At 48.1% G+C, this 24,606-nt stretch overlaps 1 protein-coding gene across 1 annotated transcript in view; it reads left to right on the top strand.

Moving 5' to 3' along the window:
* Window positions 1-24,606, top strand: part of HGFAC (HGF activator) — a 57,796-nt gene that overhangs the window by 3,359 nt on the left and 29,831 nt on the right. The window contains exons 3-7 of the mRNA XM_048509543.1: window positions 4,351-4,447; window positions 6,121-6,194; window positions 20,885-21,007; window positions 21,989-22,120; window positions 23,366-23,476. Coding sequence (XP_048365500.1) covers window positions 4,351-4,447; window positions 6,121-6,194; window positions 20,885-21,007; window positions 21,989-22,120; window positions 23,366-23,476 — 537 coding nt within the window. The remainder of the gene's footprint in view (window positions 1-4,350; window positions 4,448-6,120; window positions 6,195-20,884; window positions 21,008-21,988; window positions 22,121-23,365; window positions 23,477-24,606) is intronic.

Raw genomic sequence — 24,606 nt, 5'->3', positions numbered from 1 at the left:
GTGTCAGGAGGCCTGTAGGAACTGAGGATTTGCTTAAGCTGCTTTCTGTATGACGGGGGTGGTGGAATGGGTCAATGCATTACTGTCTGCCTCTTGACTGTTTCATGTGCATGATTTCACTTCCCAGGTGCTGGCCAAGGTCAGTGGCTGGCCATCTTCACTGTTATCTTTCTGACAGTTGCTTTTAGGCGCGCTTTCCCAGGATGGGGGGGTGCGAGCTGGTTTAATTACTGGATTTTGCACGGGCGAAATCAGTTCTAGCTTTGTCCAGAGAAGATCCACAATCCTGAATAAACTGCTGTTCTTACACATGAGTTTGTCTCAGTTTTTGGAATTCTGACACTATGCCTCTGTGTACAATAGAAAGGGTGTACTCAACTGAAGTCACCAAACAAGCAATTATTTGCACACAATAAGGTTGGCAGTCATATGAAATACTGGAAGTTGCTTTGGGGCAATTCTGAGATACAGCCCCATCTCTATATATATAAATCTATCAGTGCGTTTTTCTGCTGACAGGTAATCTCCCAAACTACTGGACCGATTGCTTTGAAATTTTCACGCAATGTCGCATTCACATGCGGCCAGGTTTCCACACTGTTTCCACACCTCTTGTTGTGTACATGTCACAACTGTGCCCGTTATTGTGTACATGCCACACCTGTGACAGTTAGAACCACAGTTCTGTTCCGCAACAGTGCCATTTGCTGGCCGTCAAAGCAACACCCTCTGATACAAGGGAAACCACCATGCCTTCCTTGAAAACCACTGCCTTATTGGGTGAAAAAGATGGGGCCCGCCATCTGCACATGGCCCACCCACCCTAGCGGAGGAAGGGGAAGACGAGGGAGGGTCCGGGGGTTTGCTGGACCACACGCTCTGAAATTTGAACACAACGTAGCTCATGCCTCCCAGCGTGTTTTGCGCTAGGTAATTCGCCTGCAAAGGAAGGGAGTGAAAGAGACAGGGTCCGCCACCTGGACATGGCCCACCCACCCTAGCAGGGGAACGTTAGGGAGGGACGGGGGGGGGGGGTTCCATGCAAGGGACTGGGAGAGAGGGAGGGGAGTTAGGGGCCTCTTGCCCCTCCCCTCCCTTGCAAGCATTGTGCAATGTTCGAACCGTTCGCTTCCCCTTTTCTTTTTTCCCCCCACTTCACCAGACTGAGCCACAGCAACGTGTGGCTGGGCCCGCTAGTAAATGTATATATTGTAGGCTTAGTAAACTCAGAAGTTGTATAGCTTATGACTGCTAGCCTTGTGTGCAAAAAATTGCTTGCTTGGTAGTCCGGCCGAGATGGCAAAATGGTACTCTAGCTGCATTTGATGCTGGACTAATGCAGGGAAAAAGAAGGGAGGGTCAGTTGCAAGGAAAAGCACACATTGCATGGCACACCTCCCCCTCCCTCCTCTCCCCCTCCCTCCGCTAGGGTGGGTGGGCCAGGTCCAGATGCTGAACCCCCTCCCATTCCCTTGCATGCCACCTCCCCCTCCCCTTTCCCTCCCTCTGCTAGGATGGGAGGGCCATGTACAGATGCTGGGCCCCCTCCCTTGTATGCCACCCCTCCCTCCCCTCCCTCCCCTTCTCTTTAATGGCACAACTCCCTCCCCCTCCCTCCGCTAGGGTGGGTGGGCCATGTCCAGGTGGCAAACCCCTCCCTTTCTCTCGCCTCCCTTGCATGCCACCCCTCTCCCTCACACTCTCCCTCCTCCTCCCTCCACTAGGATGGGTGGGCCATGTCCAGATGCCAGGCCCCCTCCCTCCACTCCATTGCATGGCACCCCTTCCTCCCCTCCATCCCCTCCCCTTGCATGCCTACATGTATCCATGTGAAAATCAGGCCAGAACTGCTTGAGCAAAAGGCGATGTGTGCCTTCCTTGCAACAGTGCCTTCCTTCCTTCCTTCCTTCCTTCCTTCCTTCCTTCCTTCCTTCCTTCCTTCCTTCCTTCCTTCCTTCCTTCCTTCCTTCCTTCCTTCCTTCCTTCCTTCCTTCCTTCCTTCCTTCCTTCCTTCCTTCCTTCCTTCCTTCCTTCCTTCCTTCCTTCCTTCCTTCCTTCCTTCCTTCCTTCCTTCCTTCCTTCCTTCCTCCCTCCCTCCCTCCCTCCCTCCCTCCCTCCCTCCCTCCCTCCCTCCCTCCCTCCCTCACAGACCCCTGTGGATGGAGACTTGGCTGTCCTGGGAGTAGTTGATTTGCTTGAACTGTTGGCTTTCATGAGCCAGTTCTGCCATGAACTCTGGCAGCCACATCTACTTTATTTGTGGCAGAACTATCTTTCCCATAGCAATATGTCTACCCTGACTTGCACTTGAGAAGGTGAGTTGCCTCCAGTGCATCGGTTCTGAGACATCACCCATATGCTAAAACCCTTCTAATTTCACAGGTGAAATTGGGAAACTGGGGAGCATCCCTAAAAGGAGTAGATGGGTGCTCAGGGAGAGGTTCAGCAGCATTTCCTGACAGACAAACATGTTTCAGATGCAAAGAAGCCATGAGCAGAAAACAGGAGTGCAAGTAGGTGGCTCCTGGTAACCAAAAATGTCAAATGGATACAATGCACTTTTATCCCGCATTTATTTGTTTGTTTGTTTGTTTGTTTGTTTGTTTATCAGATTTTATATACCGTCCCATCCCCAAAGGGCTCTGAGTGGTGTACAACCAATAAAACTGCTGGCGTTTATGCCATATAGAGGCCAACAGTCCCATTTTCTGGCTGAGGAATGCTGTAATTTTCTCTCTGTAATTAAAAAAAATTAAAATATCTAAAAAGGAGACAACCAGTTTCTGCCCTCTCTCAGGGATTGCTCTATTCATCAGATGCTGATCTGAGAACAACACAGCCCCCTCACAGACTGTTGCTTTCTATAATAAACCTGGCAGCACCCAGCCCTGTTTTGCAGCTATAAACACAAGTACTTGAGAAGCAGAACACCAGCTGGGGGAGAGGGGGCAGGGAGGAGTGTACTTCTTGGAAGGCTGGGCCTTGGTCTCCTCAGGGTGCCTCCCTGCGTTTTGGCATCAAGCCAACCCTAAGGATTTCAAGCCAGCAGACATTCAGAGGTGGTTTGCCATTGCCTGCCTCAATGTCATGACCCAGGTATTCCTTGGAGGTCTCCCATCCAGCCAGGGTGAAGGTTCTTAATTACAGTGCAATAAAATGGAGAGAGGACACATGAAGGTTTATTGTATGTGTTTTTGCAAGTGAAACTATGAACAAGTGGAACCTTGGTTATAATGTAATGGCTTGAATCCAGCAGAGGATTCCCCCGATGGGGAAGGAGCATTTTCACCAGTGTCCCCTCCCACCAATGAACCCCACCCCCCATAGTATTTTAGATTGCAGTAGAAGGAGGCATTACAGGAAATTCAGTCAACAGAAATGACCACTGAATACAAGCTAATAGGACTATTGGGGTTGACTGACATTAGTTAGGATTCTATGGCCATTGATGCACTTGGTCTGCCTCTCATCGAGCAGTCATTGCCTTCGGCTCTGATTTTCAAATATGCACATGTTTTCCCCACTCCCAAACTCACTGTGCTGCAAATCAGAGAATCTCCATGGTTTCTGAAAGCTGATAACGTGTGACTTTTCCCTTGCCTTCACAGGCAAACAAAGGAAATGACCATGTGTTAAACTATCTTCAGGTTTGTTTTTTTTACTCCTCCCCGCTTTCTCCTGCCCTGGTCCCACCATTTGAAAAGGGCTTTTAAATTCTTTTTAAATGTTAAAGGTCTAGCAATGGAGCAATGGATCCTGCCAGCAAAATAATGCAGAAGAAAAGACAGCCAACAACAACTGCAACAAAAAGTCAGCAGGCCATAGGAACAAGGAGGCAGCAGGCAGGCAGTAGTTCCACCATTACTTTGCAGAGCAATCAGAAGGACATTTTTATTTTAATGTTAAAGATCTATTGCTGGACCAATGGACCCTTTAAATGCAGCAGAATAACAGTGGACCGAAGACACGTCTTTAGGGAGCACCAAAAAGGGGGCTGCACACAAACAAGCAAGGAAGTGGCAGGCAGGCAAATGGCAGCTCAGCTCAGCACACTTTGTGGCAGGAAACCACGGGGAAATGGCACCAGGAAGCAAGCAGCTCTGGGGAAAGTGGCGCCTGCATAAAGGGCCTATCGGTGCCACTCAGTTCAGCCAAACCTTCATCTGGCTTCAATCCTCTTCTCTTGAGGAAAGGCTTCATGGGCCAGAGGAAGGCTTCAGGCCTGGCTAAATGGAATGGGTGCCTAGAAGCCATGGGAGCCAAGAGGCCCAGCACAGCTCAGGGATTACTTTTGTAGCAATGCCAGCAGCTCCCTCAAGGGCCCTGTTGTGTCTCTCTTGTGTCTTTCAGTCTTCACAGAGGCTGGCCAACAATGCAGGTTTCCTTTTCGACACGGTGGGGTGCTGCACTTCTCGTGCATATCCAATGCATTTTCTCTGAAGAAATGGTGAGTGTTCACCATTGCAAGCATTATTTAAAATCAACATTTTAAAATATCAGTGATGGATATTCAGACTTTTGATGCTTAATGGGGTTCAACTGAAACCCTGACATTTATTTTCAGGTGAACTGAAATGTTTTGAAATTCCAGCATCTAACTATTTGGATCCCCCAGTGGGGGATGCTTACATCATTTGCCCCTCCTCCATTTTCCCTCACAACAGCTCTGTGGTGCAGGTTAGGCTGAGAGCGTGTGTCTGGCCCAAGGTCACCCAGTGAGCTTCTGTGGCACAAGGGTTGATTTGACCCGGAAATGTTCTAGGTCCAAGTCTGACAGTCAAACCCCTACACCACTTCAGCTTTCTTGAGGATACATGATGCAGAAACGGAGACTTCGTTTCTTCTTTTAATTTTGGCAATTTTGGCAATTTTGGCAATTTTGGGAAGGGGTGCCTGGGACAAGAGTTGCTATGTTGGGGGGGGGGGTGTGTGTCATGTGACTGTTTTCTCTCTTGCTCTTTCCTTGCCTGAAATGCCCCTACAACAATCTTGTGTTCCCTCAGGGTTTCAAATGGGCCTTGGGGGGAGGGAGGGGCTGACTAGCAGGGAAAAATATCTCTCATCTCCTTGTGCTGCTCCTGTCTCTTCAGTCACTCTCTCAGAGAGCTGTTTTCCTTTCCTTTCTTTTTAAGGCTGCAAAGTATGTTTGTACATCATGCATCACTAACCCCTTGCATAGTAGACTGTCTCCAAAGCACTCCCTTTGAGGTGATGCTGGCAGAGTAGGACCCCATCCAAAAGCCAATAGAACCCCTGAATTTATTTTTTGTCGAGGGACCTTCAGGAACAGCATCAGCGGTGGAATCTAACTAGTGGCAAAGTTAAGGGATGAAGAAAGGATTTTGAAAATAGTTTTTTTATCTCTCCTGTAACCAATATGGCAGCTCTTTATCCCAAGCAGGATTTTATTGTTTTTAAGCTAGTTAGGCTAGAGTAGGGAAGAGCCAGATGCCCAAGAAAACCCAGAAAAGGCCATGGCAGAAGGCAGAAACATACCCCAAGGAACCTCAGCTATACCAGGTGGAGGTCCTGTGGCCACAGACCAAGCTGGCATGGATGGAAGCAAAGGGAGGGGAGAGGAAGAGCCACCATGAGCTGCTCGTGCTGCAAGAAGGGAATAGACCAATGCAGAGCCAGTGGTGGTGGTCAAGGAGCCATCAGGAAGAGCATCAAAGAGATGGTGGTGGTTGCAGCAACAACTGTCCTCCTCCACGGTTGTCCTGTTTGGGTTGGGAAATTTCTGGCTATTTGGGGGGGTGAAGCCTGAGAAGGGCAAGAGGGGTATGATGCCACAGTCTCCACCCTCCAAAGTAGCTGTTTTCTCCTGCAGAGCTGATTTCTGCATTTTGGAGGTCAGATTCAAGTCCAAAAGGAGCTTTAATACTCTAGAGCTCATATCCCCAAGATCTTGCTGGTCTCTAAGCTGCCACTGGACTCAAAGCTGGTGGTCCTCCTGCACACCCACATGGCTACCATCATGGCCATCATTTGCAATTCCAGAAGATCTCCTGGCCCCACCTGGGCACTGGCAACTCTTCTAGATCCAAGCCTAAATAACAAATACAATCCACTTGCTCATGATAGAAAAGAGTGACCTTGAAGCATTTTTAACCTTTCCAGGTGTGCAACTACACAAAATCATGACCGAGATAGAGAGTGGGGTTTCTGCTTGACTTCATCAAACAAATCTCTGGGTAAGTGAAGCAAGGAATTCCTTCTGGAATAACTTTATTAGCAGTAGAGTTTCAAGTCTTGGGAGAGATGCATCAGTTGGCATTCCCACTGGGTGTAGACTCTGGTGCTTCTGATCAAAAAGCTTTAGAAAAGGGACAAAATCTGTAAAGCCTATTTATATTGTGACTAACATGTGAACACTGTAAACTCAGTCAACTGAAAAAAAAACTATTAGCTGTTCATAGTGTTCATTCTTAGATGATGCTAGTAAGCATGTCATTTATATGTGCAATAAACATGCAAAGACATCTCTAGTTCCAATAAGGCAAAAGTGCAGGCTGAATACAAAGCAAAGAAGCAACACAGTTGAAAGTGATCTCCAGCAGAAAAAAGTGAAAGTGAATGTAGCTTCTTCCAGTGAGCTTGGCAAGAATTCTTGGGTTGATACAGAATGATGATGTAAGCCACTTAGGTTCCCCGTTAGGAAGAAAAACAGGAAATAAACAAATACACAAAAATGTTCCCCTTTTAGGAACGGAACTCTGTGGCAGAAGGGCCAGCTGCACAGGCATCAATTAAGAAATGTACAAGGCTCCAAGAGAAAGTACTTTAATCATGGTTGTATAATTGAAATCTTCTAGGTTGGGAAGGGGGAGAACCCAAGAGACGGCTACTGTGGGATCCTGCCCTACAGGCCCACCTACCCTGGATTCTGGCGTGTTGGCAACATCATCTGGATCTAAGCTTTAAGAGCAGGTCCTTCAGTTGAGCTCCCAGAATCTGGAGAGGCTGAGAGGTTTCAAGCGCCTCCCGACTCCCCTGATCGTCTTTCTCTAGAGTGCTCTCTGGCTTGTTCTGATCATCATCTGAGGAATCTGTTCATGAGGCAAACTCTAGTCCAAGAAGAATCATGACAGAAACAAATAATAGCAGAAAAATTGTTCTGCTTCAATGAACTGGAGTCTGCTTCATAAATCAAATCCTTTCAAGTTAAATAATTCCCTGTCTTCCAATACCATCCATTCCCTAAACCAAAGCAGACCTGCGGTTTTATGATATAATTCTAAATTTGGTAGACTTAACCCACCTCGTTTGTTTTCATATCATAACACTTTATAACTAATTCTCAGTCCCTTCCCTTTCCCCAAACAATTTAACCAAATCTTTTCCTCAATCTTTTTTTAAATTGGTGTAATAATTAGTAAGGTTTGAAAAAGAAAATTCATTTTTGCTAAAACTATCATCTTAACCAATGTAATCTTACCAGGCAAGGGTAATTTTAAATTTGACCAATTTTGCAGATTTTCTTTTATTGAGTTCCATTCTTTTTGTGTGCATTTTCTTGATCCTATCAATATTATATGTGGAGTCAATGTGCAAGAATTCATCTTCTGGGGTTTAGGTTGCTGCCCAGAATCCATAGGCAACAACCATCCTTCATCACCTGCCTCATGCAGTCAGTGTTCACGTCACGTCCACCCTCAAGTCTTAGGACAAGGCATGCTTGAACCTTCAGACATTGTTGCCTCAGCTCTAGAGAGTCCTCCAGTTCCTCACCTCTTTCCTTCAAATTAAAAAGAAAAGAGGGAGTAAACATGATAGTCACCCAGCATGTGGGTCTGGATTACAGGGATTAGGGTATTCTATTGGATACCAACAGGAAAGAAATTTAAGTGCCATGGCTTTGACTATGGTACATGTGGACACTTTCCCCACCCACATTGGAAGTGGCATTAAAGGGAATACAATCCAAAGCACATATTCCTGATATTGCTTCTCAACAAGCAAGTGGAGATCTAAATATAAATCATAGAAACATGGAGTTGGAAAGGGCCATGCAGGCCATCTAGTCAATGCAGGATCAGACTAGAACATCTCCAACAAGGGTTTGTCCAGCTGCTGCTTGAAGAATGCCAGTGAGGGAGTGTTCACTACCACTGCTGCCAACAGGAACAGCTCCCTGCCCTCCTCTAAGTGACGGCCCTTCAAATATTTCAAGAGAGCAATCATGTCCCCCCTCAGCCTCCTCTTCTGCAAACATCTTGCGAGCCTTGGTCTCCATGCCCCAGAGCTATAGCAAGGGGCAACTGCACCCAGGGCACGAGTGTGCCCTGCCCCCACCCCGCCCCCACCCAGTGCAAGACACACACACTCCGGGCGCTACGCCACTGCCAGGCCCCTGGTCATCCTTGTCCTCTCCTTTGTACCTCCTCCATTCTGTCCACATCCTTTTTGGAGTGAGGCCTCCTGAACTGCACACAACACTCCAGGTAAACAATGCTGTGTACAGCAGCACTATGACCTCTTGTGATTTGGATGTTATGCCTCTGTTAATCCACCCCAAGATTGCATTAGACTTTTTTGTTGCTGCATCACACTGGCTGTGTTACCCACTGTCCAGGGAATGAAAAAGTGATTTAAGGGTGACTTCAGCTGAGGCAGTGAAAGGAGACTGCAGGAGCCGGGATTCTTCAAAAGCAGCAGATTCTTTATTGTGGAGATAATTCTTTTAGGAAAAGACCGCACCGCGTGGGCTGTGCGTCGGCCTTTTTATGCACATACATCAAAGTCAGGTAAAGGGGGCAGTCCTCTTTACCTTAACACAAAAGAAAACATTAGAAACACAATATGAGAGTTCGTTTCAAACTTTCTGAATGGATTCATGAAGTCTCGCTGTCAAGCGTCTTCTCACGAGACTTCATACCGATGTCCGAGTTGGGAGGGGAACACAGTCCATTCATAAAATGCAGAGTGAGTGGTATCAGACCCGAGAATCGGGCCCTGCCTTATCCTGAGGCTCCTGCCTCACTGTTTTAACAAAGGAAGTTTGAAAGGTCCAATGGTGAGGTGCAGAGATATCCCTCAACGGTTGAGGCATCTTTGTTAAAATCAGTTTGTAAGTCCAAAGGGTTTTGTTGAAGTTGATGAATTTATCTGATTGTAAGAGGAGTTGGCTCATTTTGCATTTTCTGGTTTACTTCCTGGTGGCTTAATATTAACTAAAAAAACCCTACTGTAATCCTAAAAGACTTATTGTAAAGGTTTCAATGGTTTCAATGGTGTTGATGGTAAGGTAACCTTGAGTGCATTCCACAGCCCGGGCGATGGGCCAGCTTCATCGGCGGAGACTTTATCTTTGCACGGGAGATGAGGACTCCGTTCCCATGGGAAGCAGGAAGGGGGGATGGGGTGAATAGAGTTATAACCTGTGCTTCTGGCGGGAAGTGTCATTCCTGCCACTGCGTGTACTTGAGCTTTCTAAGATGTCTGAATAAACGGTCTTTTTCACCAAAGAGCCTTTTATTTCTGCTTCTATGGAATTCCTTACATTGTGGCAGGAATCCTTAATCCATCTATCTTACTAGTGCAGTGGACCTCTAGTGTCTCGACATGGAGAGGTTGAATGTTACTGCGGAAGGTGAGGGAGCCCCCAACGAGGGCTCAATCTTTCCCTTCTGGATCTGGAGGAACCGGCTGGTGAACGGGCCTCGCTGGTGACTCTTTTCCGCCCCCGTGATCAGCACGAAGTCTTCCTTTTGCCCGCTGGAACGAGGGACGCGACGACCACCATGGGGACTTACATGAGTCGCTTTGGGGCTTGCCCATGGATTGAGCGCCAGTGGACCGGATCTCTACCCGCTTTTCATGTGGATTACAAACCTCAGATCCAACCCGTCATGGAGGAGACGGGCCTGACCACCTTTCATAGCGGCAAACCTGGTAACCATTGAACTGTTCCTCTGACTCAGATTTTGGTGATGTTCTAAAGAACCACCGCGGGCATTTCAGCATCTGGGGCCCGTCTAAAGGACACTGGGACTAAACCTGGGATTGGGAGGGGTATCCGCATCGTTTTCCAATCCGACCCCCCCCCCTGACCTCGGGTCAGCAGCCGCGACCTGAGAAAAGTCGGGGAGCCACCTGCGGCTACGGGTGTCTCCGGATGTCTCAATTCCAGACGCACGAAGAGTCCGGAGTTCGCACTCCCAGCCGGATCCGCTCCCTCTCCCATCGAAGGAGACCCGGGATGAGGAAGTGGGCTTACCGCGTAGATGCCCAAGAAGCTTACGGGACCCGTGAACGTCAGCTATGGGATATGGAATCCGGCACAGCTGCAGCAAGAGCGCGAAAACCTGCAGAGGGACCGGGAACGGCAACCCGAAAGAAGTTCCAGCCTCGAAGCCGCTGGACCACAAAGATGCGCTCCAATCCATTAATATGCCCAGAATCTGTCAGTCCATGATAAAGTCCTGGAACACTCCAGACTGGATTTACAACGGCAACGCGAAAGCGTTCAGGCCCTGCGCACGCAAAGTGAGCTCACTGCAGCTTTTAAACGGGACGAACTGGCTAAATTGGAACGAGAAAAAGCTGCTCTGCATGCGCACCAGGATGCATTGACCCGCAAGGAGAGGGAGCTGGCTGCGTTGGAGAGGGAGCTAAGGAGGCAGCAGACCAGGAAGCCCCAAGTTGGAGTCTATGCTGTTACTGATAATGCCGGTGCCAGGGGGGCCACGTACCTGGGTCCTGCCACCCAAACGCCAGCGGCACAGCCAGCGCCCCCGATTCCGGCCCCTCCCGTGCAACAGCTGCCTGCCCAACCTGCTCAACCCGCGCAACCGCCGCCCCTGCAGGCGCCAAGAGCCGTGGAACGGGGTTACTATAGGCCCCCGATACCGGCCCGTTTTGATGGGACCGCTTCCAAACTTCCCTACTTTATTTTGCAACTCAATGCCCACTTGGAAGACTATGATGATTTATACCGGTCTGAGCGCGAAAAAATACGGGACATCGGCTCAGTCCTGGATGGGGCAGCAGCCGACTGGTTCGTGACTCTTTTGGATTTGCAAGATGAAGACTCTCGCACGGTGCCCGCATTCCTCCAAGCCTTAAGAGCGCGCTTCCAAGATCCAGGCGCCGAGAATGAAGCTATCCGCACCATCAAAACTATCCAGCAAGGCAACCGCTCGTTTGCAGAATTTGCCCGTGAATTTCGTGCGGCGGCTGCTCGACTCCCTCCTGAGTGGCCTGAACGCATGAAATGCGAATACTTCTCGGATGCTGTGGACGGCAAGCTGCGTGAAACGGTGTTTTTAATTCGGGTTCCTCGTACTATTGCGGATTGGATCCAGTTGGGATCCCAGGTGGCGTCTCGTTTGGAATACGCTCGTGCCGGAGGCCGCCCACGCCCAAAACCTGCCACTGCGCCCACCAAGTCAAGCCCAGCCGCCCCTACTGAAACCACCTCTGAACGCCGTCGTCGACTGGGATTGTGCCTTTACTGCGGAGGGCCAGGTCATCTAGCCGCCAACTGTCCCAAGAAACAAAAACCAACCGCTCCAGCTACGCGCACTCCATCTGCCAAGCCACCACGCAGATCGGGGCCACCTCCGACGGGCTCGTCTAAAGCGGTCATCGAAGGCGACCCAGAGGAGGGGGAAGCAGCTGTTTGCCTTTCTTCAGCCCCCATGGACATGGGTCCGACTCCTGACGCGGTGAGTGAAGGCAGCGCTCCCATTACTGTTCAAGCGTTTCTGGCCAACCCCGCTAAACACACTCGCATTATAGCCTCGGCCCTTGTGGATTCTGGCTGCTCCCATTGCTTAATGCGGCCCCAGGTGGCAGAGGAGCTAGGTCTGGAACAAATTCCCCTGGCTAAGCCCATACCATTCACCCAAATGGACGGCAGCCCCCTCGGGAACGAAGGACCGGCCCAGTTCAAAACACAACCGGTTCTCCTCCGTTGCGCCGACCATTGGGAGAAAATTAGTTTTATTTTGGCGCCAGTGGCCAAACACTCCATAGTTTTGGGCATGCCATGGTTATTGTTACATGAACCAAAGTTCATTTGGAAAGAACGGATCCTAGAATTCACTGACCCTCCCTGCGGTGAACACATGAATTGGGGGGAAAACCCAACTTCTCCTGACACCCCCCCCCCCGGCTTCATCAGCGATTGCTCCCGATTCTGTTGGCATCCCACCGGCGTACCATGATCTAGCCAGAGTTTTTCAGGAGCAAGAATGCGATCAGTTGCCACCCCATAGAGACACTGACTGCAAAATCGTTATACAACCAGGGGCGCAACTGCCCAAAGGTAGAATCTACCGTATGAGTCCCAATGAGGAGAAGGAACTTCGTGCCTTCTTGGACAAGAACCTCGCTCGCGGGTTCATACGGCGGGCTACCAAACACACACACGCTGCTCCCGTTTTATTTGTGAAAAAGAAAGATGGGTCTTTACGGCTTTGCACAGATTATCGAGGTCTCAATGCAGTCTCCCTGTCCAATAAATACCCTTTGCCTTTGATCAAGGACCTTTTAGACGCACTGGGCAAAGGGCGCATTTTTACTAAATTGGACTTGAGAGAAGCTTACTACAGGGTCAGAATTGCTGAAGGCTATGAACACTTGACTGCGTTTAACACAAAGTTTGGACAGTTTGAATACTTGATAATGCCATTCGGGTTAAGTGGGGCCCCCGGGGCTTTTATGGCCCTTATCAACGAAGTTCTCCATGATTTATTGTACAAGGGAGTTGTGGTATACTTAGATGACGTTTTAATTTATTCACAAACCATAGAAGAGCATGAAACATTGGTTCGGGAGGTATTGAAACGCTTGCTCGACAACTCTCTCTTTGCCAAACTATCCAAATGCTGTTTTCACCAGACCTCCATTGACTATTTGGGTTACCGGATCTCGCCCGAGGGCTTGAAAATGGATCCTGCTAAAATTGACGCGGTCCTCCAATGGCCTGCCCCCACCAACCGCAAAGAACTCCAATCTTTTCTTGGTTTTGCTAATTTCTATCGTGACTTTATACCCCAATTCGCTGAACTGACTCTCCCTCTCACAGACCTCTTACGCACTAAGGGTAAAGATCCACTGTCCGCCAAGCCCGGGGCCCCCCTTTCCTGGTCTGAAGAGTGTCAAACAGCCTTTCAACTCTTAAAGTCTGCTTTTACCTCCGAACCTATCTTAAAGCACCCTGACCCAGATCTCCCGTTTGTGGTTCACGTGGATGCCTCGGACAAAGCACTTGGGGCAGCCCTGTTGCAGAAAAATAAAGATGGTAGGCTGGTTCCGTGTGCTTATTTATCTAAGAAATTCTCTGGTGCTGAACTCAACTGGACTGTAGGGGATAAAGAGACTGCAGCCATCAAAGTAGCACTCTCCACTTGGCGCCACTGGCTGGAGGGGGCTAAACACCCCTTTCAGGTTTGGTCGGATCACAAAAACCTGGCAGCTCTTTCCACCCCCCTCAAGATGTCCGCAAAACAACTCCGTTGGGCCGATTTCTTTTCTCGTTTCTCGTTTACAGTCCATTTTTTCCCCGGGAAAACCAATAAACTGGCTGACGCGCTCTCGCGCGTACCCGGGGAGGGGGGTGGAGCTGCCTTACGAGACATTCCACGCACTGTTCTCTCTCCCTCCCAGTTGGGGCTGGCTGTCACCCGATCTCAAACATCCACTCCTCCTCCACCCCCCATTCCTAGTCTCGTCTCTCCTTTCCTGCGGGAACTCGAGGAGGCGGGGCTGCACGAGCCTCCAGCGGAAGAAAGTGACTCCCAATTGCGTTTGGAGAATGGAGTTTGGCGGAGGGGGGAATGTTGGTACGTGCCTCCCCCCCTCCGCAATCAGGTTCTGGAAGCCTGCCACGATGCCCGCTCGGCTGGACATTTTGGCTTTCTAAAAACTCTGCATTTGGCCCGCCGGCAGTTCTGGTGGCGCGCAATGCGCAAGGACATTGAGGCATATATTAAGGGCTGCTCGGTTTGTGCAGAAGCCAAAACCATCCCGGGAAAGCCCCATGGGCTGTTGAAACCTCTCCCGGTGGCCTCCCGCCCTTGGGAAGTCATCTCCATGGATTTTATTACAGATTTGCCCGAAAGTCATGGCAACACGGTTTTGTGGGTGGTGGTGGACTTATTTTCTAAACAAGCCCATTTTATTCCATGTGCTTCCATCCCCTCCGCTCCTAAGTTGGCACGGCTGTTCATTCAACATGTTTACCGTCTACATTCCGCCCCCGTTAAGGTGGTCTCCGACCGCGGCCCCCAATTCATCTCGAAGTTCTGGAAGGCGTTTTTGGGATTGTTGGGGGCCGCCCCGGCAGTCGCCGCCCCCTACCACGTTCAAAGTGACGGTGAGACGGAGAGAACGAACAGAACCCTAGAGCAGTATTTACGTTGTTACACCAACTACCACCAAGACAATTGGTGCGAGCTTATTCCGTTTGCGGAGTACGCCTATAACAATGCGGTTCATAGCAGTACTAAGAAAACCCCCTTTGAAATTGTGTCTGGTCACTCCTTCCCGCCGTTGCCACAACTACCCGCGACAGCTTTGGACCCTCCAGAGTTTCAACAATGGATTTCGTCCCTAGCCGAGGGGTGGAAATCGGTCCAAACCGCCTTACAACAGGCTAAGGACTCCCAAAAGCTGCAAGCGGATAAACACCGCTCGGATTTTCCTCTGCGTGTGGGCGCTTGGGTGTATTTGTCTACCAAAAATCTCAGAGACGTGCATAAATTTTCCAAACTTGGCAAAAGATTCGTGGGACCTTTTCAGATTACTAAAGTGATTAATGATGTCACTGCCCGATTGGATTTGCCTAACTCTCTTAGTAACATTCATCCTGTCTTCCATTCCAGCTTGCTCAAAGAGGCTCCCGCTTCCGATGTCTGGCACGACCCGCCGGAGAGGCCCCCACCGACTATTATTGATGGCCCAAGCACTACGAAATTGACACCATCCTGGACTCTCGCTTTAATCGCAAACGCTTGCAATATTTAGTCTCTTGGGTGGGATATTCCTCTGGGTATAATCAATGGGTTTATTCCGAAAATATCGACGCCCCCACCCTTATTTCTGCTTTCCACCGCGCCTTTCCGCATAAACCTGGGGGGGAGGGGTCTTCTTTAAGGGAGGCAGAGTGTAAAGGTTTCAATGGTTTCAATGGTGTTGATGGTAAGGTAACCTTGAGTGCATTCCACAGCCCGGGCGATGGGCCAGCTTCATCGGCGGAGACTTTATCTTTGCACGGGAGATGAGGACTCCGTTCCCATGGGAAGCAGGAAGGGGGGATGGGGTGAATAGAGTTATAACCTGTGCTTCTGGCGGGAAGTGTCATTCCTGCCACTGCGTGTACTTGAGCTTTCTAAGATGTCTGAATAAACGGTCTTTTTCACCAAAGAGCCTTTTATTTCTGCTTCTATGGAATTCCTTACACTTATTCTATTAATATAATAAAAGGCAAAAAGAAATATTTCCACTTGATTCTTTCCCTGCTTTCTATCTTTAATGTTGCCCTAAAGGATCTCTTACCCTTTTAGCAATATAATCACCTATTGGGAAAGGACAATACCAATGAATAAATTCTGGAGTTTCACCAGTAACAGCTGCTCATATTTAACTTACTGTCCACCGTGCCCCAAGATCTTGTTCACGTGCAGTGCTACCCAGAAGTGTATCCCTGATCCATTATGTATGTTCCTCATTTTTGTTACCCAAACGTAGCTCACAGCACATATCCCTGTTGAACTGCATCTTGTTCACGTCACGTCCACCCACTTTCCCAGTGTGTTCAGATCTCGTTGAATTCTATCTCTATCTTCTGGTGCGTTTGCTTCTCCTCCCAATTACTTCCAAACAAAACATAATGTTACCGTGCAATACAGTATGACCCAAATAATGTATGTGAAAAATAGCAGCTTCTAATATCATGACTCATGTAAAGTAAATAGCTCCATCTTGTGGAAATTTTTATTTCTGGTTATCAGTAATCTACTTTATTATCTGCAGTTGATATGAAGCTTTCCAGTCATGTAACCAACTGCAATCCTGAGTCCTACAGTGTAGTTATGAAACTTAGGTTTGTCCTCAGCTAATGGGAAGAGAACTGGGAGTGAAGATCCTCATGCGAGTGTATGCACCCACATCTTATGTACCCACACATTTCCTTGGAAATTGCCTTCTGCCTGGAGGTTGTGCTATCACCATGATGTATTGACTGTGGGTGTTTCCACATCCATAAATTTTGCATGGGGAATGAGCAGTGGTGGGATTCAAATAATTTAACAACTATTGTTTACAAGCACCATTTTAACAACTGGTTCTGCCAAAGTGGTGCGAACCCACCATTGGGAATGAGCAGGGGGAAGTTATACTGTGCCTGTGCGGATCAGTATCCTGTGGGACGTGACCCCTTTCTTTCCCCTCACTAAGACCTCTCGTGCTCTTTACTTAAAGCTTGCTTGGGGGGGGGGGATACAATACATATTAAGCATATTTCAAAGGAACGTTACACTAATATGTCGATAGACTGATGTACTGATACATTGGTGTTACTGCCAGTGAGAAATGATGGATTCTATCAGCAAAAACACTCCCCCCAGATGCCACAATAATGGGGCTTTTTTCTGCACTGATCACAAACAAGTGGAGGGAAACCCAGCAAGGATTTGAGCCGTTCCACCGGCAGGACTGAAGGTGCCCTGCAAACCAGCTGGGGATGGCAAAGACTCTCAATCAAAGTAGATTTCAGAAAATCAGTATTCATGTAGTATTTATGTAGTGATCCACTGATGGTTGCTACTTGAACAAAGTGGGATGTGCGGATGTGGTGGGATTCCTCTGCAAGTTGGCGCAGGCGCAGGCAACGAGCTTTCCAGGGCTGGCGGAAGCCAGCACACATCCCCAGATCCCCAGACAAATAGAGGTCTTATGGATATTTGGCACATTTTTCACCTTTTTAATTTACTGATCTGTTGATGTATTACAAAATAAAAGAAAAATAACAAAATAAAATTCACCAGAAGCCAGTGGACCAGGTCGCAAAGCCGAAGTGGAGTCTGGAGGGGACAAGGAGAGGGCTAGCTGGAAAATTGGGAGGAGGAGGGGGGATGTCTCAAGCACGGGAGGACACTCATGAGTGGGGCGAAGGAGGGAACACTTTGCACTTACATTTACTTTGCCTTCTCTGCGCAGTGATAAAAAAGGTTGCATTTTCCTGGAAAATGCAGGACTTTCTCTTAGGAAAGCATGGTCACTTCAGGGCAGTCCCGTAAGAGAAAATCTAACCCAAATCATCTATCAAAGCTGTTGTATAATCAAAAATCTCATCCAAAGCAAAGGCTGCTTTGAAGTGGAGAACACATTGGGCCGTGATGGGCCGTGGAATGTGTTCATTGCTTATATGATGTGGAAGGTAACACAAATTCCCTCAAATTCACTTTTGTGACATTTGGTGGCTGACTGAAACTGCCAATGCCTTCTGTTACACATTGAAGGGTTTTTACATTATATACCTGCCTTTGGTTTGACAAGACAGTACACTCAATTGTATCAGCCATTTTGTGGATGAGAGGAAGCACAACTTAAATCCAGAGCAGTTCTAAAACAACAAGCATATTCAAATGTTTGAAAGTCCTTCGTATGCATTATGTCGCCAGTGTTTGAAAGGCAGGCCATTAGTGTCTATTATAATCTTCAAAGTTTGGTGAGTAGTTCAAGTTCAAGTTCAAAGTTGGTGAGTAGTTGAACTTCTCACCAAACTTGCCAACCCTGTTTTGTTTTGATAGGACAAGGCAGTGGCATAGCGAGGGGGCACGGGGGTGATAGAGCCCCAGGCATCACTTCCCATGGTCACATGGTATGGCGCATTGCTGGGCCACCCCCTTGAAACTTCACCGCACACCTGAACTCCACATGGAGTTTAGGGCAGGGGCACAGATGGATGCTGGCCAGTGGGGCTTCTCCAGCCCCTGAACTCCATGAGGAGCTTGGGAGCAGGGCCAGGAGGGCCCACCCAGCAGACGCCATGTGGAGTTTAAGAGTGGCGCAGGCCCATTTGATGCTGACCTCTGCTTGCCCAGGTCCAGCTATGAACTACAGATTTCCAAAGCCTTGCTGAGGCCAGGATCAAACTGAGCTGCTGGGCTGACCAACTCCAGCTTTATACTGTTGACTCCACCCCTAAAATGCACCTGACCTAAAGTTGCTTGAGAAAACATAGACCAGTTATTAAAACATGGCATGATCCATTCTAGCCCCAGCTGGGACACATGAGGGCATTGCAGAAGGATATGTACCAAGGTGTCTACTGGCTGAAGGTGGCAGGGAGCTTTAGCAGACAACTGAGCAAAACCATTGAAAAACGCAATTAAATCTTGAGTGCATAAGGGTTCTCCATAACTTTTAACTACCTGCCTGGGGGGTTAATTGTGGGTTGCAGATCTGAAACAGTTAAAGTCTACTGACCCAATGAATATGAATAAGCTTTATCACACATGCAGCAGCATCTCCCCGGGGTTGCTGTTGCCAACTCCAGTTAGGAAGTGCTTGGTGATGCGGGGGCAGATCCAGGGGAGGGGAAGAAGTTCAGCAGGGGTGTGATGCCACAAAGTCCACCCTCCTAAGTTGCTGTAGTCTGTAGATGCCCATACAACTCAGGGAAGAGATACCTAAGGATAGCTCAAACAACAAAAATTAAACTACTACCATAACTTATTACAATAAATTAATTACAATCGCAATAACAAAGATGTCCTTTTACTGCAGGTTAGAACAATCAAAATATAATAGAACACCCTTAATTAGGGTTCATTCTCCATTTATCACTATCAGTCAATAACAATTTGTAAATAAAGTTCTAAAGTGTTCTCATCATTTCTCATCTTATTGCCATTTGGCACAACAAAGTCCCACGGTTTGAAGAACTATGTTTCCCTTGGCAGCTTCTTCGGAAGACAGTTTTGTTATTGACTGATTAATGATATAAATGGACTATGAACTCTAATGAACAGTTTTTCTATTATATTTTCACAGCTGCAGTAAAATTATGTGTGTAATTGTAATTGTAGTGAGTTTAGTGCAATTAGTTATTGCAGTAGTTAAATGGTGATACTTTTTCCAGTCTGTAGACCAAGGTCTGTAGACCAATCTTTAAGAAAGGGTACAAGGGGGGACCCAGGAAATTACAGGCCAGTCAGTTTGACATCTGCTCCTGGTAAATTAGTAGAATCTATCATTAAAGATCAAATTATTAAACATGTAGAAAAGCAAGACCTGCTGAGAAAGAGTCAGCATGGCTTTTGCAGAGGCAAATCCTGTCTTACAAACTTACTAGAGTTCTTTGAGAGTGTAAACAGGCATGTGGATAAGGGGGAACTAGTGGACATTGTCTACTTGGATTTCCAAAAGGCTTTTGACAAAGTTCATCACCAGAGACTGTTGAGAAAACTCAGCAATGAAGGAATAAGAGGGGAAGTCCTCCTATGGATTAAAAACTAGTTGAGGAACAGGAAACAAAGGGTGGGTATAAATGGGAAGTTCTCACAATGGAGAGATGTAGGGAGTGGTGTCCCCCAAGGATCCGTTTTGGGACCAGTGCTTTTTAACCTATTCATAAATGACCTGGAAGTAGGGGTGGGTAGCGTGGTGGCCAAGTTTGCAGATGATACCAAATTATGTAGGGTGGTGAAAACCACAAAGGATTGCGAAGAGCTCCAAGCAGACCTTGATAAATTAGGTGAGTGGGCTAAGAAATGTCAAATGCAGTTCAATGTAGCAAAATGTAAAGTGATGCACATAGGGGCAAAAATTCCAAACTTCACATACATGCTACAGGGGTCAGTGCTATCAGTCACAGACCAGGAAAGGGATTAGGGCGTCTTAGTTGATAGTTCCATGGGAATGTCAACTCAATGCATGGCAGCTATGAAAAAGGCAAACTCTATGCTGGGGATAATTAGGAAAGGAGTTGATAATAAAACTGCAAGGATTGTCATGCCCTTATATAAAGCCGTGGTGCGACCGCACTTGGAGTACTGTGTTCAGTTCTGGTCGCCACATCTCAAAAAGGATATTGAAGAGATAGAAAAAGTGCAGAGAAGGGCAACGGGGATGATTGAAGGATTGGAGCACCTTCCTTATGAGGAGAGGCTGCAGCGTTTGGGACTCTTTAGTTTGGAGAGGAGACGTCTGAGGGGGGATAGGATTGAAGTCTATAAAATTATGCATGGGGTAGAAAATGTTGACAGAGAGAAATTATTCTCTCTTTCTCACAATACTAGAACCAGGGGGCATACATTGAAAATGCTGGGGGGAAGAATTAGGACTAATAAAAGGAAACACTTCTTCACGCAACGTGTGATTGGTGTTTGGAATATGCTGCCACAGGAGCTGGTTATGGCCACTAACCTGGATAGCTTTAAACGGGGCTTGGACAGATTTATGGAGGAGAAGTTGATTTATGGCTACCAATCTTGATCCTCTTTGATCTGAGATTGCAAATGCCTTAACAGACCAGGTGCTCGGGAGCAGCAGCAGCAGAAGGCCATTGCTTTCACATCCTGCATGTGAGCTCCCAAAGGCACCTGGAGGGCCACTGCGAGTAGCAGAATGCTGGACTAGATGGACTCTGGTCTGATCCAGCAGGCTAGTTCTTATGTTCTTAAGGTTTTGGAAAGCCCTGGGTCTCACCTGGGGACTGGCAACTCTATATTTTATACACAGCTAAACTTGTAACGGTTGCTCTTCTAACACACACACACATCCAAAGAGGAAACACCCCCCTCTCTCTTTCTGTGCAGTGGTTGCATGTGATGCAGATTCTTTTACTTTATATTCTGTCTGCAGCTGAAGCAGCCTGCTCAGTCTGTTTGCTGGACTCTGACAACAGTTGCACAAATAATTTGTCATGCAGGTTGTATAGATCCTTGTGGAAGTTTCCCTTGCAGAAATGGAGGAACCTGTTTCACTGCGCACAACCCATGTGCTTATCACTGCTCATGCCCTGAAGAATTCATGGGAGAAACCTGTGAAGTGGGTAAGTGCTGCTTTTAGTGAGTTCTGCCTCTGAATGAAACTGCAAAGCCCTTTTATTCCTACGTGGCAAAAAGTAGTGCTCCTGCATGACAAGGAAAGCAGGGGAGGGACGGGGCAGGTGAGCCAGGCCTGCTATAGGCCCTGGAAATCCAGCTGCTGCTGAGGTCCTTGCAGTGGCGTACCACTCACGGGGACATGTGGGGCCACATGCCCCTGGGCACAGGACATTTAGTCACATGGGGGGCAGAAAATTGCCCTCCTCACAGCCACACTCCTCTGTACCCAGGGAGTGGCTGCAGTGACTGTGGGGCTGTTGGCTGACGCCTGACTGACTTGTGTCCCCTGGAGGAGAGGGGGTAGACACTTCCGTGGAGTGGGCTGGCCCCAGGGGGAGGGAGCTCCACAGAGTCCCCTCTGCTCTCTCGGCAAAACCGGCCGTTCCCCCTGCTGCTGGTGCTCAGTCCGCTCTATTCCCCTCTGTTGCACCCACCGTTCAGGAGCCCCGAGGCCCTGGCTGCACAGCAGAGCTCTGCTCAGGGGCAACAGAAGGGCAGTGGCCATGGCAAGCCTTTCTGCGGGTTGCCTGCGTGGCTCTCCCGGCCCCATTTCCCTGCGGCTGGCCAGGATTCCTTGGGGTGCCCACGGGAGCAGGGCTGCAGGGTCCCCGGTTTCCTCTGGTTTGGTTTTTGGTTTGGAACAGGGTGGAGGTGGGGAAGAGGGCGGGCATCTTTTCCTGTTTCCTGCATGCCCAACACGGAACTCCCAGAGCAGTTCGGATCGCTGGCCTTGGCGCCTAAGGGAGGGAAGAGAACCCCTCAGAAGGGACCCTCTTTCCTTGGGCGACGTCCTGGGATGCGCACCCTCCCACCCTGGGGGTCCTGAGAGAAGGGTCAAGCCATGGCATTTTATTGGTCAGAACCTTCCTTTTAAAAGAAACCCAATATACTCTAAGGACTTTTCTTCTCCTTTCTACTAATTGTAGCAAAATGTTTTGACGAAAGCCTCTATGAATATTTTGAGCCTGGAGAAAGTTGGGCCAGGATCCACCAAGGGATTGTGCAAGAATGTACCTGTCTACGCAGCCACAAGGAATGCCAGCCTGCCCCGTATACAGGTATGGCAAGGTTCTCTCTGCCTTCCCTTCCTTCGTGTGCACTGTGGCAAAATGTGGGGTATAAAACCAATTATAAAAATAAAAGAAGAAGTCCTTGGCCACACAGCACATGTGGTAGTCCAGAAACCAACCTCTATGCTAGCCAGCGATCCTTTCTGTAAATTACTGACACTTAAAATGTGTGCACTTCTCAGTGTAGCGACTTCAAATCTTTCCCAAGTTTGTTAACAGGATTTGGCGACCTTTATTGCCCTTTCAGCCTGCCTCTAATCCACTTTGCTTTTCTCGTAATTTCTCCCTGCTGGAGTTAGATGTGATAGCCTTGATTTATGTTTATGTTTAATTTGTATTTATTTGCATTATTTATAGCCCTCCTTTCTTCCTAGGACTCACAGCAGATAGCACAGAGTGAGTTTCCATCTTCCCCTTCCCCTGTCACACTCCCTAATTGGGTGGGGGTGTGTGTCTCAACCAGATGACAGGCTCCATTCTCCCTCCCCTCCCTCCCTCCCCTTCCCAACCTGTTGTCCCAGGGTGGGTGGGCCAGCGCCAGATGGCAGCCCCCTCCTCAGATGATCCTGGGTCCCACTGTCTTGATAGTGCCACTAGGGACCTGCCCCATCCCTGACTTCCCACCTTGGGAAGGAGGGACTGGGACCAGTAACCAACACTGTGAACAACACTTGTGAATCAACAAGATGGGACATTCAATAAACAACAAACAATGAAAGAGGATTGGGCTAGATAACCAACCAGAAGTCTAAAAACAGAAGCATAGGTGTCAACAGAACACATTAAAACCTGCAAAATTACACAACAGGATTCAACCAACCAATACACAATAGTAGAGACCACAGTCCCCAATAATTTATCCAGAGGAGAGGAGGGTCTACACTCTACTCTGAGGTGGTAACTTTTGGAAGAAAGCAGGGGGTTATGATGCAACTTGGGTTCAACTGAGATGGTTCTGGTTTGATCCACTGCAGGAATATGACCATGGTTCACATTCAGGTTCCCCACATTTCACTATACTAATTTTGGGAACCGGCCCTCTGTGGGAAGAGGGGAAAGTCTGCTGCGGCTTCCCAAAGGACTGTAACTCAGAAAGCGGTCAAGGCAAAGGGCTGCAGCATTGGAAACAGGCTGAGCACAGGTGGGCTCAACCATGAGGCAGAATGCTGCTGCAGACTGAAATGACTGCGGTCTTAGAAGGAATTGCTTTGGTTTTTGCCTTTGCTCGTGTAGATTGCCCCGCCAACCCTTGCCTCCATAGCAATCCCTGCAGGAAGATTATCTCCACTGGTGAAGCTGTCTGTGGGTGTCAAAAACCTCTTGTGGGAAAAGTCTGCAATATCGGTGAGTAGAAGCACTTTCATGCCACACGTAGAGCTGCAAGAACCCCATCAGGTTTAGCCTGAACTTAATCTCCATTCTTCATTTACTTGGTACCAGCTCTATGATTTTCCATGAAAGGATAAAACAACTTTGGCTCAGAAGCTGAGGAGCAGTTCCTGGTTGCTTCAGGGATGAAGTCCAGTTTTGGCAGCCAGGATCCAGGATCAGCCATCAGAATCCAGGATCACCCCTGGTGATCCCTTGCCTGGCTTCTCTCTGCCCCATCTTTCCTCATCTTTCTAGGGACTGGAGACCTTCAGCATAGTCAGAGTAGCTGTTCCAAGAAATGAGCACCTGGTCCTTCAAGTGACTCTGCTCACAGATACAACTGACTGTATCTCTCAACTTCTTTCTTTCTTGAGATATTTATACCCAGTTTTAATCATCAATGGGGATTCAAAGCAATTTACAACATATTTTCCCCATTTTATCCTCAGAATTACCACTATGTGTGGTGTAGTGCTTAAGAACAGGTGGACTCTAGTTTGGAGAACAGGGTTTGATTCTCCACTCCTCCACCTGAGTGTCAGTCTTGTGGATTTGTTTCCCTGCTCCTCCACATGAAGCCTGCTGTGTGACCTTGGGCCAGTCAGTTCTCTCCAAACTCAGCTCCACCTCCCTTACAAGATGTCTGTTGTGGGGAGAAAAAGGGAAAGGGGTTTGTAAGCTGCTTTGAGATTCCTTACAGGAGAGAAAAGTGGGGTATAAATCCAAACTCTTCTTTGTCTAGGTTAGGCTGTGAGTATGTAACTGGCCTAAGAACACACAAATACAAATACAAATACAATACCTTTAATGGCATATAAAAAGTGGTAAAATGCAAATTATGTTAAAACCAATTGACTAAAATTTACACAAAGGTTTTCACCCCTTGGATCCAAAGTGCTGTCTTTGTTAAAAACCTGGCAACTCATTAATTAGTGTTGAGATGATGGTTACAAAGCAAGTATGAAACTATTTCCCTTGTCTGATTGCCCCACTGAAAATTTCTTCAAGATGGCCTCGAGAAAAAGCAAACCGCATAGACTTGCCAAATCTTTACAATGAAGCGAGCACGTCGTTCAGTTGTTTCAGTAGTCTGGCCGCCATGC

Source organism: Sphaerodactylus townsendi, linkage group LG10, assembly GCF_021028975.2.
Source record: "Sphaerodactylus townsendi isolate TG3544 linkage group LG10, MPM_Stown_v2.3, whole genome shotgun sequence".
NCBI classification, from domain to species: domain Eukaryota; kingdom Metazoa; phylum Chordata; class Lepidosauria; order Squamata; family Sphaerodactylidae; genus Sphaerodactylus; species Sphaerodactylus townsendi.
The sequence above is the reverse complement of the archived record's forward strand: the minus strand, read 5'-3'. Positions and strand labels throughout refer to the sequence as shown.